At 46.2% G+C, this 16,567-nt stretch overlaps 1 protein-coding gene across 1 annotated transcript in view; it reads left to right on the top strand.

Annotated features, from left to right (window-relative positions):
- The window catches only part of LOC125073561 (prolow-density lipoprotein receptor-related protein 1-like), a 58,364-nt gene that overhangs the window by 33,607 nt on the left and 8,190 nt on the right, over positions 1-16,567 (top strand). The window contains exons 28-48 of the mRNA XM_047684423.1: positions 74-240; positions 2,836-3,065; positions 3,147-3,360; positions 6,994-7,135; positions 7,203-7,367; positions 7,447-7,584; positions 8,977-9,234; positions 9,324-9,460; positions 9,874-10,025; positions 10,104-10,203; positions 10,287-10,446; positions 10,616-10,718; positions 10,796-10,926; positions 10,998-11,214; positions 11,284-11,488; positions 11,564-11,750; positions 12,353-12,616; positions 12,875-13,016; positions 13,139-13,359; positions 13,774-14,406; positions 14,448-14,705. Coding sequence (XP_047540379.1) covers positions 74-240; positions 2,836-3,065; positions 3,147-3,360; positions 6,994-7,135; positions 7,203-7,367; positions 7,447-7,584; positions 8,977-9,234; positions 9,324-9,460; positions 9,874-10,025; positions 10,104-10,203; positions 10,287-10,446; positions 10,616-10,718; positions 10,796-10,926; positions 10,998-11,214; positions 11,284-11,488; positions 11,564-11,750; positions 12,353-12,616; positions 12,875-13,016; positions 13,139-13,359; positions 13,774-14,406; positions 14,448-14,705 — 4,224 coding nt within the window. The remainder of the gene's footprint in view (positions 1-73; positions 241-2,835; positions 3,066-3,146; positions 3,361-6,993; positions 7,136-7,202; positions 7,368-7,446; positions 7,585-8,976; positions 9,235-9,323; positions 9,461-9,873; positions 10,026-10,103; positions 10,204-10,286; positions 10,447-10,615; positions 10,719-10,795; positions 10,927-10,997; positions 11,215-11,283; positions 11,489-11,563; positions 11,751-12,352; positions 12,617-12,874; positions 13,017-13,138; positions 13,360-13,773; positions 14,407-14,447; positions 14,706-16,567) is intronic.

The raw sequence follows: 16,567 nt of genomic DNA, 5'->3' as shown, positions 1-16,567 counted from the left end.
CCCGCTCCGCGCGCGTTTCGATCTCAGCGTCGCTCTCGAGGTGATTCGGACTCATTGGCAAGGCGGCCCGCAGTGCACGAGCGCGCGATAGTGGTCGGGCGCGCGGGCGAGATCCGCGGCCTGTCCCCCGAGCAGCCGGCCGCGCACTCGCTGCCCACCCTGTCGGGCCCGCAGCTCGCCACGCCCGCCTCGCTGCAGTACCTCGCCGACGAGTACGCCATCTTCTGGGCCGACACCGACGTGAGTATCGACGCTGATGAATTTCTCAGTCGTAACCTCATATTGGCGAGACCTAATGTTCAACAGCGATAAGCGATGCAAACTCGTCACAGTGTATAAAAATCAGGTCGTATACGGATCATTTATTTTATTTTCAGATCAGTAAATCAGACCCCACGCACCAGTGATAGCGATTGTAATTCAATATTTTCCCTAAAAACACGCTGTTAACGTTGAATGAGTGCCGATCGTACATACACTGTTGTTTTTACCAATATTACGTCATCAAAATGACTGACAGAATATTTTGGCAAGAAAGTGCTTGCCAAGAAACTATGTGCTTATTTTGCCGAAACATATTTTTTGTGATTTTATTAGGAAAATCAACATTTTGAAGTACTTTCTCAAACAAAGTAGAATGCCTGAATAACATTTTATTTATTTATTGAATTTTGTAAGTTTTTATGTTAGCCTTCGGAGTAAAGCCAGATCTCAATGAAATATTGTAAACCTGTCTGCACTAAAGTGCCATATATTATAAGTCGTACTTGTCGCGTAAGACAGTGATTGAGATTACATTGATACAAATTTTATTGAAGTGAGCCCACTAATGCGAAGAACTTACATATAATGTGCTCAATTTGTATTTTCCAATTCAAATAACAATGTAATCGCAGTCCAAAATATTTCACGGATATTTTTTCTTGAAATTATGGTTATTTCATGAGAAGTATAATCCGTCATTTTTTATTCTTAGGTTTAAAAATAATAGAACTAGTATTAGATGCACTAACTTATAGCAAATTTTGTTGAAACCAAATTGAGAATGAGTCTATATCTGAATTTGAATCATCATTATTGTCTATTAAAGGGTCAGTAATCCCTAAATAATCAGTAAATAATAAGGTCAGTCTTAGGTCAGTCAATTTAAACAAAGTAATTACTTTCTCCTCGTTGAGCGCTCAGATCAGAATGCCTCCCGTTATCCAGCAGTTCTCAACTATGATCAAGTCATCGCTGTGATTGGCGAACGCTTCTGATTGGCAATCGCAAATTTAGTCAAATTAACATCCAATAATCGAAATATTAATTGATCCTATAAAAACACAATGTTTTACATACTTTACAAAATACATAACAATTTTAACAAGTATATCTATTAAAACCTTATACTATGGACAAATCCGGTTTCGTTTGTGAATTAATTTTGTGGTCTGTGGCGAGCGTTGTATATGTAGATCTGTTGTGTCGAAGCCGCTAGACTATGTATTTAGGTAAAAGAGGGAAGAAAAATGCAACTATTTCGTTTAGCCGAGGTGAATCGGGGAGTTCTGAAGATGTAGGTTGATGAATGCCAAAGTCAAAGTCAAAAATCTTTATTCAATATAGAAGTGTTTAAACTTGCTTATTGATTGTCAAAAATCTACCACCGGTTCGGAATTTAACACCTCGGACTTGAGAAGAAAGAAACTCAGTGGGATGTATATTTTTTTGTTTTTTTTTTTTTTTCATTTTGCATGTACAATATTAATTATATTTTAGTTATTTGAAACAGCCTGGAGGCGATCATTTCATTCCCAAGGTGTCCAGTCAACTAAAAAGTCATTAGTGTTGTAATATCCTTTAGCACACAAACACTCTTTAACGATTCTTTTGAATTTTATAATTGAATAATTTTGAACGTTTTCTGGGATCCTGTTGTAAAAACGTATACATTGCCCGAAAAAAGAGTTACTAACCCTGTGTAATCGGGTACTTGGAGTAACAATTTTATTTTTGTTCCTAGTGTTAATAGAATGTACGTCACAATTTCTGGGAAAATCATTTATGTTTTTGCGTACATACATAACATTATCAAAAACAAATTGAGAAGTGACAGTCATTATTTTAATTTCTTTAAATATACCTCTTAACGAATCTCTTGGGCCCAGGTTAAATTGCACGAATAGCCCTCTCCTGCAGTACAAAAATGTTATTCATGTCAGCTGCATTTCCCCAGAGTAGGATGCCATACGACATTATACTGTGGAAATAACTGAAATACACAAGGCGAGTCGTATGCACATTAGTCAAAAGTCTAATTTTTTTTTACCGCATAGGCTGCAGAGCTGAGTCTATTTGCACATTTATTGTAGAGAAATGGTCCAAGAATTGATCCTTGAGGGACCACAGTAACTGGAGACCCAGGAGATCTCTTTCCATTTACATCAACCCTCTGAATCCGAATGCTCAGATACGAAATCAGAAGACTGAGCGCAGTGTCCCTAATTCCATAATAACGTAGCTTCCTGACCAAAGTTTCGTGTTGCACACAAAGTTGCCATTTACTCGAATCTAGTGTTATTGCACATACAAAAGTTTACTTATCTAATACTGATCGTGACGCACGTACACTGACTGTCGAAGACATATTATGTGTAATTATTTTAAATTTTGTATTTCAAATGTTGGAAAATTGTAACTACTGAGTTTCTCGTCGGTTCTTTTTGGTGGAATCTACACTCTGATCGGTAGCTTTTCGTTTAATACAGCCTTGTGACATGACGATTCAAAAGTGCTCGTAAAGGGCTACTCGAATAAAGTATATCGACCGGCTGACGAACCGACCGACCGCAGACGAACGAGATAAAGCGCGCGGACGTGCGCGGCGGCGGCAGCGGCGGCGTGACGGTGGTGGCGGACGGCGGCGTGACGGCGCCGCGCGCGCTGGCGCTGGACTGGGCGGCGCGCGTTCTGTACTACGTGTCGCGCGGCGCGCTGGTGGCGGCCGGCCTGCGCGGCGACCATACGGCGCCGCTGCTGCGCGACATGGAGCACGTGGCCGCGCTGGCCGCTCACCCGCTGCAGTGAGTGCGCCCCGGCCGAGTGGTTGCCGGCGCGGCTGCCGGTGGAGCTGCCGGCCGAATCTGTAGCGAGCGTGTCCGCAGGGGTCGGCTGTTCTGGGCGACGGTGCGCGCGGGCGTGGAGCTGGTGGAGAGCGCCCGCGGGGACGGCAGCGAGCGCCGCACGCTGCTGTCGGCGGCCGACGAGCCGCACCTCGCCGGAGTCACCGGTCGGTGCCGCCTCGCGCTCTCCTGCTCGAGCTCTCCGATCGGACTCAAACCTTACCTTTCTCGCCAGGCATGCGTGTCGACGTCGAGAGTAACCGGCTCTACTGGGTCAACCAGGCCTCCGCTACGATACAATATATAGATTTGAATACTGAGAGAGTAACCACTGTGAGTATTCATTTAGCTTCCGTTCGACTTCGCGCCTAATCTTTGCTACTTTTTAATAATTTTAAGTAGTTACAGAAAAAAATGTAGTATATATATTTATATATCTAACAATTCAGTGCATTCTGTATCATCCTCTTAACTTTTCTCCGAACTAAAATCTGTGTCGAAATATTTCAGATATTATTTTACAAGTCTTTGGAGCGTCTTAGAACGAAGCCTAGTGATTTATTTGCTAAATCAAGAGCTTTATCTGCAGTATGCAGGTTGAAATTCAATTTACTATCCAATATGATGCCTAAGTTTTAAGCCGACAAAGGATACAATGTACCTGCCACTTAAATGTAAACGACATATTGTTAGCTTATAATATATTTCATGTAATTATAAATATCTGAATTTTGTTAAAAAATATTCCAAGTTAATTAAACAAGTTTGTCAAACAGCGTTACATATTAAAAGTAGAATCTTAAAATCTAAAAATAAAATGAAAACTACTTGGGATATTATAAGTTCAGAGACAGGCAGAATGAAGTTTGATGCAGGGCAATAAACCCTTAATATAAAAGGGAATATTGTAAGTGAAGATTTAGATGTGGCCAACCAATTCGAAGAATATTTCTCTAATATTCCTTTGAATACTACTAAAGGACTTAATGCGTCACCCAATGATGCCTTAGACTTACTTAAATTTTACGTTCCCCAGAATGAGAATATAACTCCGTACGATGTATTAAAAAAAATATTATTTAAGTCCGGTCATAAAAATGACCCAAACAATTATAGACCGATCTGTATTTTGCCAGTATTAAGTAAATTTTTGAAAAAATCATGCTAAACTAATTGTTGTTATACTTTAACTCGAATAAGCTATTGCATTCTCAGCAGTTCGGTTTTACTAAAAGTCGCTCGACTACTGATGCGGGCATAGCATTTGTTGAGTACATTTATGATGCGTGGAAGAAGTCACAAAATGCTATTGGAGTTTTTTGTGACTCATCAAAAGCTTACGATTGTGTTAGGCCTGATATTCTTCTAGAAAAACTTAAATATTATGGAATCAAGGGCCCTGCATTGAAATTCATTTCCTCCTACCTTAATGAAAGAGTTTTGAAGGTTGTTGTTAACGGTGCAAAATCAAATGGCGCTTTGGCGCAAATGGGTGCACCACAGGGTTCAATTTTAGAACCTCTACATCACTAGATACATCACTTATTTTTAAACTCGACAGAAAAATAAACAACTATGACGTTGTAAGCAGTGCTCTGTCGCGGTTTCTTGGTTGGTTTGACAAAAATAATTTGGTACTAAATGCCAAAAGATTTTTTGTAATAAGTAATTAAGTTTATTAAGACTAAATTAATATATAAGTCTTATTATTCATTAAAAGAGTACTTTTTAGAAAAAAACGCCTGGATTTAGGCTCGGTTTCTATCACAAGACACTAATTATTGTAAAAAAGCTATTGTAAATCTGTTTATTTGAAAAGAGCAACTATGCGAGTGTCTCGCCGTTTCTTCTCGCTGGAGGCTGCTTTCCGAAACGGTGGTAGTATTTTAATATTGACGATTCAAAAACGCTTCGTTGTGAAGTTTACTTGAATAAACTTGATTTGATTTGATGTCACAGTAAATTTTATATGATAACATTTGTCAATATTAAGGACCATTTTATTATTATCACACCATTCCATTAATTTGCATACATTTTCCTGTACATATTACAGAAAAACCATATCAGAAAATTGTTTAATTACTCTAGTTAATTTTAGATCTTCAAAGTAAAAACTCACGTCGCAATCCTTAAATATTGGTACAACATAAATAATAAAAATATTGACAAACTAAATCCTTGTGGGACTCCCGAGGAAGCAATAAATGGCTTAGAGTGGTGTCCATGAGTTACTACTATAGAGATTATTCCCATTAAATAAATTTTGCATCACTCTAGCAGGCGATCCGAAATACCATATGATTTCAACTTTTTTAAAAGAATGCAGTGATTAACCTTTTCGAAGGCCTTTGAGAAATCTGTATATATGGCATCCATTTGAAGGCCACTATCAATACATTCAGAAATACTAGAAACATGAAGGAACAGATTGGTTAATATAGAGCGTTTATTTAAAAGCCCTTGCTGATTGTCATTCATGTATTTTTTTATATGGTTATATATATGTGTATGATTTAGGGATTCGAAATATTAACCATAGTAGAAATTATTGATATTGGGCGATAATTAGTAACTAACTCTTGTTTAGCACATTTATATATAAGAACAATGCGTATCTATTTCCAAACTTCAGGCAATTGTCCAGTTTCTAATGATCTGTTATATCTCGCACAATTTTTAAGTTTTTAATTAATTGTATGGTAAAGTAATATTGAAATCTAGGCAATGAGACACGCTATTAGCATAATATAGCCAATAGCATATGTTGAGGAAAAGTGATTCGTAAATAATTCGCAAATGGATTCTACTTCAGTAACCTTAATATCATTTAAATACGTTACAGGAATTTTTGCGAAATCTTTTATTCTGAGTCCAAAAATATTTGGGATATTTTCCAATTTTATTTTCAGTTTATGTATTTATTATAATTTGTTATTTTCAAATCTCATTGACAAGAATATAATATATAATAATCTGCTCGGGCATGATGCCAGCTGCGTTATACTTCTTATATGAATACGATCACTGTCTTACAGAAGAGGGCTTCTTTCGCAAAATAAAACCGGAGCACCACAGATTCCGTTAGAAATGATTGAGTGAATAGGATTATTTCATTGAGTAGACACCCACCAAGGAAAGAATTTTGGAAATTCTACCCTTAAGGGGGTGAAATAAGGGTTAAAAGTTTGTATGGAAGTCTGACATTTTTTAAGTTAGAAACATGAAACTTTATTTTTGGGATACTGATTAAAAATGGGTAGATACGTAATTAAGCGTTTTTGCGTATTCAAACCCTAAGGAGTAAAATAAGAGTTAAAAGTTGTATGGAAGTCCGTATTTTTTGAAGTCAGAAGCATGGAAATTTATTATTGGGATACTGATTAAAAATGAGTAGATACGTATTTAAGCGTTTCTGCATATTCTAATATATCATTTTAAGGCTTCGCCATGACATTTAATAAAGCATAAGACCAAATCTTTAAAATGGCCGGAGTAGACATAAAAGAAGACTGTTTGTCGCATAGACAGTTCTAAATAGCCTGTTCGAGATACCTCTCGAGCTACCGCTCTACGACCAGTCTGGTGGTTCTAGCCTACGAAAGTCGAACCACAGAGAGGTCTTAAATAAACGTTATAGTTTAAATTATTCTGTAATATAATCAACTTCCACGCGAGAAAAGCCACGGGCAACAGCTAGTATTAAATATTAACATAGATTGTCACAGCTCGTCATCCTACCTAGCTACCATCGAAAATCCGCGTTGGGTTTTTGGAGCCCAACTTGGAAGCCGAATGGTACAGTTTAGGTATTTTGAAATATAATATATATTTATTTATAAAAAGACAAAAGGTTCCGTGCAAATCATTCCAAATAAAAATAAAACAGGTGCCGCTGGAGAGCGGAGCGCGACCCACCGCGCTGGACGTGTACGCGGGCGAGCTAATATGGGCCGACGCCGCCGGAGGCACCCTGCGCGCCTGCGGCCGCGACCTGTGCGACCGGCCGCGCCTGCTGCGCAACGACACCGGTGAGCGCGCCGCCACAGCCGCCGGCCGCCCACTGCGACCTCTCGTACGAGCCCGACTTCGTTGCAGACGGCGTCATCTCGCTGGTGGTGTACGACGGCGGGCGCCAGCGCGGCGGCGGCGCGTGCGCACTGCGGCGCGACCCGTGCGCGCACCTCTGCGTGCCGCTGTCCGCGTCGCACTCCACGTGCCGCTGTGCGCAGGGGTACTCGCAGCACGGCACGCGCTGCGTGGGTAAGGCCGTTTTCCCTCGATCATGCGACGAGCCGGCAGCCGGCCCGGCCCGGCTCGCCCTGACCGCCCGCTGTTGCAGCCGTGGACGAGGTGCTGATCTACTCGCTGAGCTGGGAACTGCGCGGGCTGGCGCTGAACGCGTCGGGCGCGGTGGCGGCGGACGCGCTGCCGCCCATCCCGCAGGTGTCCTGCGCCGCCGCCATAGACTACTATGCCGGTAGGTTGCTTTCCAAATTACTTAAACGATTTATTTAGAAATTATTTTATTACAAACGTACAGGGTTTTATTTATTTATTAATTAGGAAGTCAATACAATGTACAATATACAGGGTTATTGGTAATTCGACGTATTCCCGTTAGGACGTGATAGGGGTGACTATTTGCGACAATTTTAACCCCCCCCCCCCCATATGCATGATGCAAAATTGAACCAATTTTGAGGTATCACTTTTTTTAACGAACTGTGTACAACAAAACACGTGGCTTAAGAAAATGAGGAACACCTAATAACCTACAAGACTGGCCACCACGCGACACAAATAGACTACTTCCTAGTGAGGCGGAGGAGTCTATGTTGTTTCAAAAACTGTAAAGTGCTGACAGGCGAAGCAGTAGTCGCCCAGTCGGATTTGTAAATATTCCGCCATAGAAGACGAAATTAGTATTCAGTTTAGTAATTGCCAAGTGTGTAAAACCTTTTTATTTGATATAATTATTGAGTATTTATTGGTTCAGCTGTGATCAAAAATTATACGTGATATAATAAATATCGATAACTTTTTAACTAAATCAGATTTTATTACATTAATACGTTTTCTTGGATCTTTTGGAACTGAACCGGGTATCCTTTCGTTAAGAATTTTGTTTAGCTCCCTCAAAGCAATTTGTGAAATGTTGTAATTAATTGCCCATTTTTTTAGATTATCACGAAGTATATCATTTTCATGGGCTTCATTTGTGCTATCATAATCGGAACTATCACACAAATTATCAAACATTTCGTCAAATTCGTCTTCGTTTGAATTTACTTTTATAGAGCCACTAAATGCGCTTTCTGCGCTTCGATTAATATTACGTTGTGACACCCGACAGCGAAGTATGGAAGAAGAAGACATGCTGCGCCGTTCCCAAATAAAATTGGAATAAGGGCAGGAGGATGATGATGAGGATGATTCATCTAACGGGATACCATATTTCTTAAATAATATCCAATAGTTACATTTTCTTTTAACCTTTTTTTATACTATACCGGGTAATTGATTTTGTGTTTAATGAAATTTTCTGGTACGTGATTTTCTATAATTCTTTCTCTGACACATTTTATATCTGTATTTAGTTCCCTCAAGTCTCCCACGCGTTGTTTATCAACATAAATAGTATGAAACTACCGGCTTCGTTTATAGTGTCAAGGCGAAGGTTACACTATGTGTCACTTAACCAGGCTTAGGACAAGTTACATTGAAATTTCTTTCTTTAATAAGTTTGCGCTCGCTCCTTGTAGCAATAATATAATATAATACCTCGTGCCGAGCTCACATTTTCTCACAAAATCATTAATATTTTTCGGACATACAATAAAATGAATAGAGATGAGATTTCGCTACGCAGAGGAGGAGTGGGTGTACTGGGCCGACCCCGAGAGCGGCGCGGGCTGGCGCGCGCGGCGCTCGGGCGCGGCGCGCGAGCGCGTGCTGCAGCAGGCCGCGCCCGGCGCCGGCGCGCGCGACGCGCTGGCCGCGCTGGCCGTGGACCCGCTGGCGCGCAACCTCTACTGGAGCGACGCCGCGCGCGCGCTGCTGCTCGTGGCGCGCCTGGACGGCTCGCACCGCTACGTGCTGCGCGACACCGACCCGCTCGTCGTGACCGGTAGGCCCGCGCGCCCGCTGCCCCGAGCCGCTCGCCCACGTGCGCCCCGAGCCGCTCGCTCACCCTCGCCCCGTGCGCCCTCTGTGCAGCGCTGGCGATCGACCCGTGGGAGGGCTGGGTGTTCATGGCGGGCGGCGGTTGGGTGCAGCGCGCGCGCCTGGACGCGTCGGCGCCTGCGCTGCTCTACAACGGGACGGCGCTCACTGACATCGCTCTCGACCTGCAGGTGCCTCTCTCGTCCTGCACTAGTTGTTGCCGTTTGATTCGTGCCATGTAATTCGAAAGACTACTGAGAACACTTCCGGAGGTGAACAATCGTCGACGCGATGTCGAGAAACGATTCTATGTTGTATGAAGACTAGAAACGTTTCGGGTACACGGGGATATTCCATCGGTATCACATTATCCAACGAATTTTCTTAAGTATAGAAGTTTTTCGACATGTAGGTCGCATTGGACATACCGTAATACTCATTTCGCCTCGGGCACCGCATAATCTTTGTATACAGGGCTATACATTGTATGTTAGTCAAACATTTTAAAATCTTATGGAGTTCTGGTATTTTTCTCTTCGACTAGATGCAAAATTTTAAGTTTTAAAATAGCTTAGCATCTTTCGATACACGACTGCACCCCCAGGAGAAGTACGTGTACTGGTCGGACACGTGGGACGTGAGCGTGTGGCGAATGCGCTACGACGGCTCCGACAAGCTGCGGCTGCTGGCCGGCGCGCCGCTGCGGCACCCCGTGGCCGTCGCCGTGCACCGCGGGCAGCTCTACTGGCTCGACACGTGAGTCGGCCGCGCGCCAACCCGCGCCCGCCACTCGGCCACGCCCCGACCCGCGCACTCATCGCCCTCTCCCCGCAGGATGCTGAAGCAGGGCAGCGTGGTCGCGGCGCCCCTGACCAACCTGAGCGACCACCGCGTGCTCGCCGACAACCTCGGCGACAGCCTCAAGGACCTGACGGTGAGTTGCGCGGCCGGGCTCCGCGCTCGCGGACACACGGGGAGCGCGACTGACGAGGACTGACGAGGGCGGGGCGTGCGCAGATCTGGTCGCAGGCGCTGCAGCGCTCGCAGGGCGCGCGCGGGCGCAACCCGTGCGGCCGGCGCGGCGCGGGCTGCGAGGCGCTGTGCCTGTGGGACGGGCGCGCCGCGCGCTGCGCCTGCCCGCACGGCGCGCTCGCCGCCAACGGCCGCAACTGCACGCGTGAGTGCCCTCTCCAAACTATTTTCTATTCATTTACTCTGTGTCGATAATCTATACTTACACTGATCTATCTATACATTTACACTTTCATGCCATATTGATGATTTCGGTTGCTCTTTACAAGTGTGAAGTATTTCGAATAATCGCTGTCTTGCCTTTATATTTTTAGCGCACACGTCATTTTTGATGTACGCACGTGTGTCCATGATCGACACCATTCACATCGACGGCGGGAAAGATCTAAACTCGCCCTACCCACCAATCGAGAACAAGTGAGTGCGCGTGACGTGTTCTGTTATTGGTCGTATATTACGATAAGCGAAAAGATCACACGAAGCCTCGCCCTCAGGACGTTGCTACGGAACGTGATCGCGCTGGCCTACGAGTACGACACGGCCACTGTGTTCTACTCCGACATCCAGCGCGCCGCGCTGCACGCCGTGCACTTCAACGGCTCCGACCACCGCGTGCTGCTGCCGCGTGAGTGCCCCGCGACCGTCCCGCGGCCCCGGCGGGCGCCGAGCGGCCGCTCATTACGCATCGCTCCACAGAGGTGGGCTCGGTGGAGGGCATGGTGTTCGCGGCGGCGGAGCGCACGCTGTACTGGACGAGCACGTCGGGCGCCGGGCTGCGCGCCGGGCTGCGTGCCGCGCACGTGCCCACGCTGCTGCGCCTCCCGCTGCACGCGCGGGCGCGCCACGTGCGCACCGTCGTCGCGCTGCGGGACGGCGACCGGCCGCGGGGCATCGACTACGATCCGTGTGAAAAGTAGGACCCCTCGCTTACTACCCAGGAATAGATACGGTCGGACGGTGTAACGCAACGTGTCGCTCGCAGGCGCGTGTACTGGACGAACTGGAACGCGTCGCGGCCGTGCATCGAGCGCGCGCTGAGCAGCGGCCGCGCCCGCCAGGCGCTCGTCACGCGCGACATCCTCATGCCCAACGGGCTGGCGCTGGAGCACGCCACGCGCCTGCTGTACTGGGCCGACGCCCGCCTCGACAAGATCGAGCGCATGCACTACGACGGCTCGCACCGACAGGTACCGCCTCGCGCACGCGCACGCGCACCACGCGCACGCGGCGCCCGACTCGCCTACACTGTCGGACTGTCGCAGGTGGTGACGCGGTCGCGCGCCGAGCACCCCTTCGCGGTGGCGGCGGGCGGCGGCTGGGTGGCGTGGACGGACTGGGTCGCGCGCGGAGTGTTCGTGGCCGAGAGGGGGGGCGGCGCCGTGCGTGCGCTGCGCTCCGACGTGCCCCGCCCGTGCGCGCTCGTGCTCGTCGCACCCGACGCGCAGACATGTACGTACGCATTTCTTACATCGTAATACAATCGCTTACATTTTTATTCTAGACTCATAGATTGATTAATAAATAATACGTACATACGTATATACATATATACATACATATGCTATATTTACAGTACTTAAATGGACTTAAGAAATCATAAATAAGGATAGGCAGTATACAATTTTTTATTACGCATATAGTAAGTGAAACAAACACGTAATTGTGTTTTTCTGTAAGGACAAAAAAAATTGTTCTTTATTGTCAACAATTTGAGTAAAATACATTGATTTTCACTTATATCAAATTACTAAGTCACCTGAATGGACAAAAAACAACATTTAAAGCCTTTATTTCAATATGAAACACAAACTTTACACATAAATTCCCAATGACAGTGACAGTGGCATCTCCCACGTGGATATGGCGGCAAACTCAGAACAGATAATTAAGACGAGTTACACTATGTAGTGTATGTAGTGATTTTCTTTACACGCATTTTTAAGTTAACTTTTCTACAAACTGCAACAGTTACCTTCTAAGGCAACTGTCATTAAAAATGAAATCAGAAATAAAGAGGAACAATAGACATGATCCTGTCTGCTTGGGTCCAGGTTCATCCGACCCTTGCGCGGTGATGAACGGCGGGTGCGCAGAAGTGTGCGCAACGGACGCGAACGGACACGCCACGTGCTCGTGCCGCGCGGGCCGCGTGCTCGCGCGCGACGGCCACGCGTGCGTGCCGCCCAGCAGCGAGTGCGCGCCCGAGCAGTTCGCGTGCGCGGAGGGCCCGTGCCTGCCGGAGCACCTCGTGTGTGACGGCGTGTCGCACTGCAGCGGGGACGTGGACGCGAGCGACGAAGATTTATACTACTGCAGTATGTTACATCGGCTACAAATTGTATAAAACAAAGTCGATTTTTATAATGTCCATGTACGCGGACTGGCAAATGGGTCAAAACCCTACCACCAAATAAAAGGCTTTCTGCCTCCGGTTGTATCTATAAATCCTAAACTAAACTAAGCTAGACCATTCAACGGATTATAAGAAAATAATTAAATTTCTTAAAATCGCTAGATTTTTTCTAACCGACACGATCCCAGGGGGGAAGGTCTCATGTTGTGTTTGCCCGCAGCGTCGCGCACGTGCGCGGCGAGCGAGCGCGCGTGCGGCGCGGGGGGGCGCTGCGTGCCGGCCGCCAACGTGTGCGACGGACACGTGGACTGCGACGACGGCTCCGACGAGGCCGACTGCGACTGCCCGCCGGCCACCTACAAGTCATTACCTCATTATAGTCATTTTCAACAGCTCAGTAATAGCATATCGCTCGTACCGCTCACAAGAACATACGAGCACGAGATCTCGGACTTATCGATCGACTCGAACTCGCGACGCGCAGGTGCAACGACAGCACGTGCGTGGACGTGGCGGCGCGCTGCGACGGGCGCGCGCAGTGCCCCGACGGCTCGGACGAGCGCGACTGCCCGCAGGGCGCGTGCGCGGCGCTGGGCGACGCCGCGCTGCGCTGCGCCTCGCGGGACCAGTGCTACGCGCCCGAGCAGCGCTGCGACGGCCGCGCGCACTGCGCGGACGCCAGCGACGAGGCCGACTGCGGCGCCGGTGCGATGCCTTACTGCTCTATGATCTCGTGTCTACCACTGACTATGATAAATTGCTTTTGAATTTGTCTTATGCATGCGGTGTAAAATAAAAATGTATTTTTAGTATTCAAGTGTCGTTATCTAGTAATTACTTGAAAACAGGCGTCGCTGTTATTAAAAAATGTTTTATACGAAGGTAATTATTCACCTCGGCCCGTAGACATTGAATGTAAGAAGTAGATCGCTAATGCGCCGCCGACTTTGGGAACTAAGATATTGTGTCCGTAGTTACGCTGACTGACTCATCCTTTAAACCGGAACAGATAGAACCGAGTAAGACGAGGCCTGCACAGAGCCACCGAGTAAAATCAGAACTAACATAATTGTGTCTACGAACGCGAATTATATTTTAGAAAACTTTTTTATTCCCAAGAAACTACGATCCTTCCCGACTCCGGATACGACGTAGAAACTTTCGAGGAGCAGCCCGTGCTGGGCTGCACCAAGGAGCAGTTCCAGTGCGGCGGCGACGACGCCAAGGGGGCGGTCGAGTGCGTGCCCATCGCCTGGCGCTGCGACGGGCGCGCCGACTGCTCCGACGGCTCCGACGAGGCGCTGCACTGCCGCCGCGCCAACGCCAGCGCGTGCGCGGCGGGCGCGCTGCCGTGCGGCGCGGCGGGCGCCTGCGTGCCGGCCGCGCGCTGCGACGGCGCCGCCGACTGCCCGGGCGCCGAGGACGAGGCCGACTGCGCCTGCGCGCCCGGCGCCTTCCGCTGCGCCGCCAGCGAGCTCTGCCTGCACACGGTGAGTCGCCGCCGCCCGCCCGCCGCCGCCGGACCGCGCCCGCCGGGGCTGACGATCGTTTCTGCGCAGAGTCTGTACTGCGACGGCGACGCGGACTGCGAGGACGGCTCGGACGAGCCCCCGGGCTGCTCGGTGCGCGCGCCGGCCGCGGGCGCCGAGCGCGGCAACGCCAGCGACACGTTCGAGGTGCGGCTGTGCGCGGGCGAGCCGGGCGCGCTGTACTGCCGCGGGCGCTGCGTGCCGCCGGCGCGCGTGTGCGACGGCCGCGACGACTGCGGGGACGGCGGCGCGGGCTCCGACGAGGACCCGCTCGTGTGCTGTACGTATCGCGCGGGGCTCGGCGTCGAGGCGCTCGCGTCGGTCGAGCCGACTACCGACTGGTGTGGTCGTGTGCAGCGTCGTTCGCGGCGGCGTTCGGGTCGGCGGTGGAGGCGGCGGTGGCGGGCGCGCAGGGCTGCGCTCGCGGCTCGTGGCGCTGCGGGAACGGCGCGTGCGTGGCGCCCGCCGTGCTGTGTGACGGGGAGGACAACTGCGGCGACTTTACGGACGAGTGGCACTGCAGTGAGTTGGGCTAGATCATATTCATTTTATTTTCGTTCAGTCTATATGTATTTTACATTGCGGTGACCAATAAATGGAACAGTATTCCAATTTACTTCTGACGAAGCTATTGGACAACGTTATTATTGTAGAAGCCACACGGTTTGTTCACTAATTATAAATCGTCTGCATATAAGTAAAATGAGAATGGTTAATATTAGGACACGAGTCGTTGTTATAGAAGATATACAGCGGGACTGATTGAATACTATCGATATTTAAGGACGTGATAATTGACGATCATATATGTAAAAAAAAAAATACATATAACATAAATATTAATAAACTTCTAAGTAAAGTTAACCAAAAGCTATGTAATTAATTACGCTCCGTGTGGACACCCTAGTTGCGCTGTCGACACATAACAGGTATGTAGGGAGGTTCATTTAGTTATCGATTTCACGTCCATAAGAAACAGAACGTTGGCCGAGCATTATCATCCGCTCATATGAAGCTATAACGCGCTGGGTTCAAATCCAAGAAATCATATTTTTATTTTTACCAATCGCCAGATGCTGTTCTACTAATTCTTTTCAGGACATGATTTCTGACAATATCCAAAAATTTGGTACAAAATTTTCTGAAATGCGTACAGAATTTGATGAGGTTACAAAGATTGTCAATTTTGTAACGGAAACCAGTACTTTGCGAACAAAACCAGGTGAAATAACAGCGGAAATCGAAGAAATAGAGCAGAGATCACCAGACTCTAACATAGAAATTCAATGCGTACCAGAAAGCAAATCTGAAAATTTGTTTACCCACATCAAACAACTTGCAAACTCTGTGTCATACCAACTATCAGAAGAAGATGTGTTAAAATGTCACAGGGTTGTCACAGATTGGATTTGCAATCAATCGGTCCATTTATGCGATGGAACATTTGTCGCCCACGAACAAATCACTGCATTGTAGCTACAAGGTAGTCGTAAAAGAGATAAATTATGACTTTGCTTGGATACGCAATGGGAAGATTTTCGTGTGCAAGAATATTAAGTCAGATGCTAAAGTAGTAAGATTATTTCTGAGTCAATGACATATTACCTTATAGGCCAGTCAATAAAGCCGGTGAAGGTCAAGTAATAAGTATCATTATGATTTTTTGATATGTGGTTTGGGACGTTAAAATAACAACAAATTAAAATTTTCAACCCTCTGGGGTGAACGTTAGGGGGTTGAGAGGGTGAAAAGCGTTTTTGTTTATAACTTCGTGAAAAAAATTGTTAGATGGTTGAAAATTAGACAGAAGGTATAAATAATTATAACTTACCTTGTATTAAAATTTCAACCTTTTTTGTTTAGTGCAAAATTAGTTATTAACAAAAAAGAACGTTTTTTGAACAGTGGTAAATTATGAGTTCATAAATAAATACAATAAATTAAAGAGACAGGTTATTTTTTAAGTTAGGTTAGTTGAAGCACCTAATAAATCAGAACCAGGTACCCCACCTGGTTCTGAACCAAACCATAAACAAGTCATATAAAAAAATATATTATAAAAACTTTGGATCTTTAGCAATTAATTTGTCAAATATCATTAATGTTTATTTCGGATTTTCTTTAAACATTCTATTAAAAAGAGACTTAACTTTTGTTCAGTATTTATTTTTTGAGTAACTGATAAATATTGGCTCATAATCCCTTTCAAAATTGTCGTAAAAACGGCTTATCCTATAAGCCTATATAGCCACTTTAAATGTATACGTAATTAAGCAAAGATTAAGGAAACTTAATCTTTGCTTAATTACTAATAGGCTTTAAATCTTATTTCAACTTAGATCTTTGAACAATAAAAATAATCTAATTACGCTAAAATTAAATAT

The sequence above is a fragment of the Vanessa atalanta genome, chromosome 24 (assembly GCF_905147765.1).
Source record: "Vanessa atalanta chromosome 24, ilVanAtal1.2, whole genome shotgun sequence".
In the NCBI taxonomy this organism is placed as follows: domain Eukaryota; kingdom Metazoa; phylum Arthropoda; class Insecta; order Lepidoptera; family Nymphalidae; genus Vanessa; species Vanessa atalanta.
This window is presented reverse-complemented; position numbering and strand designations above follow the sequence as displayed.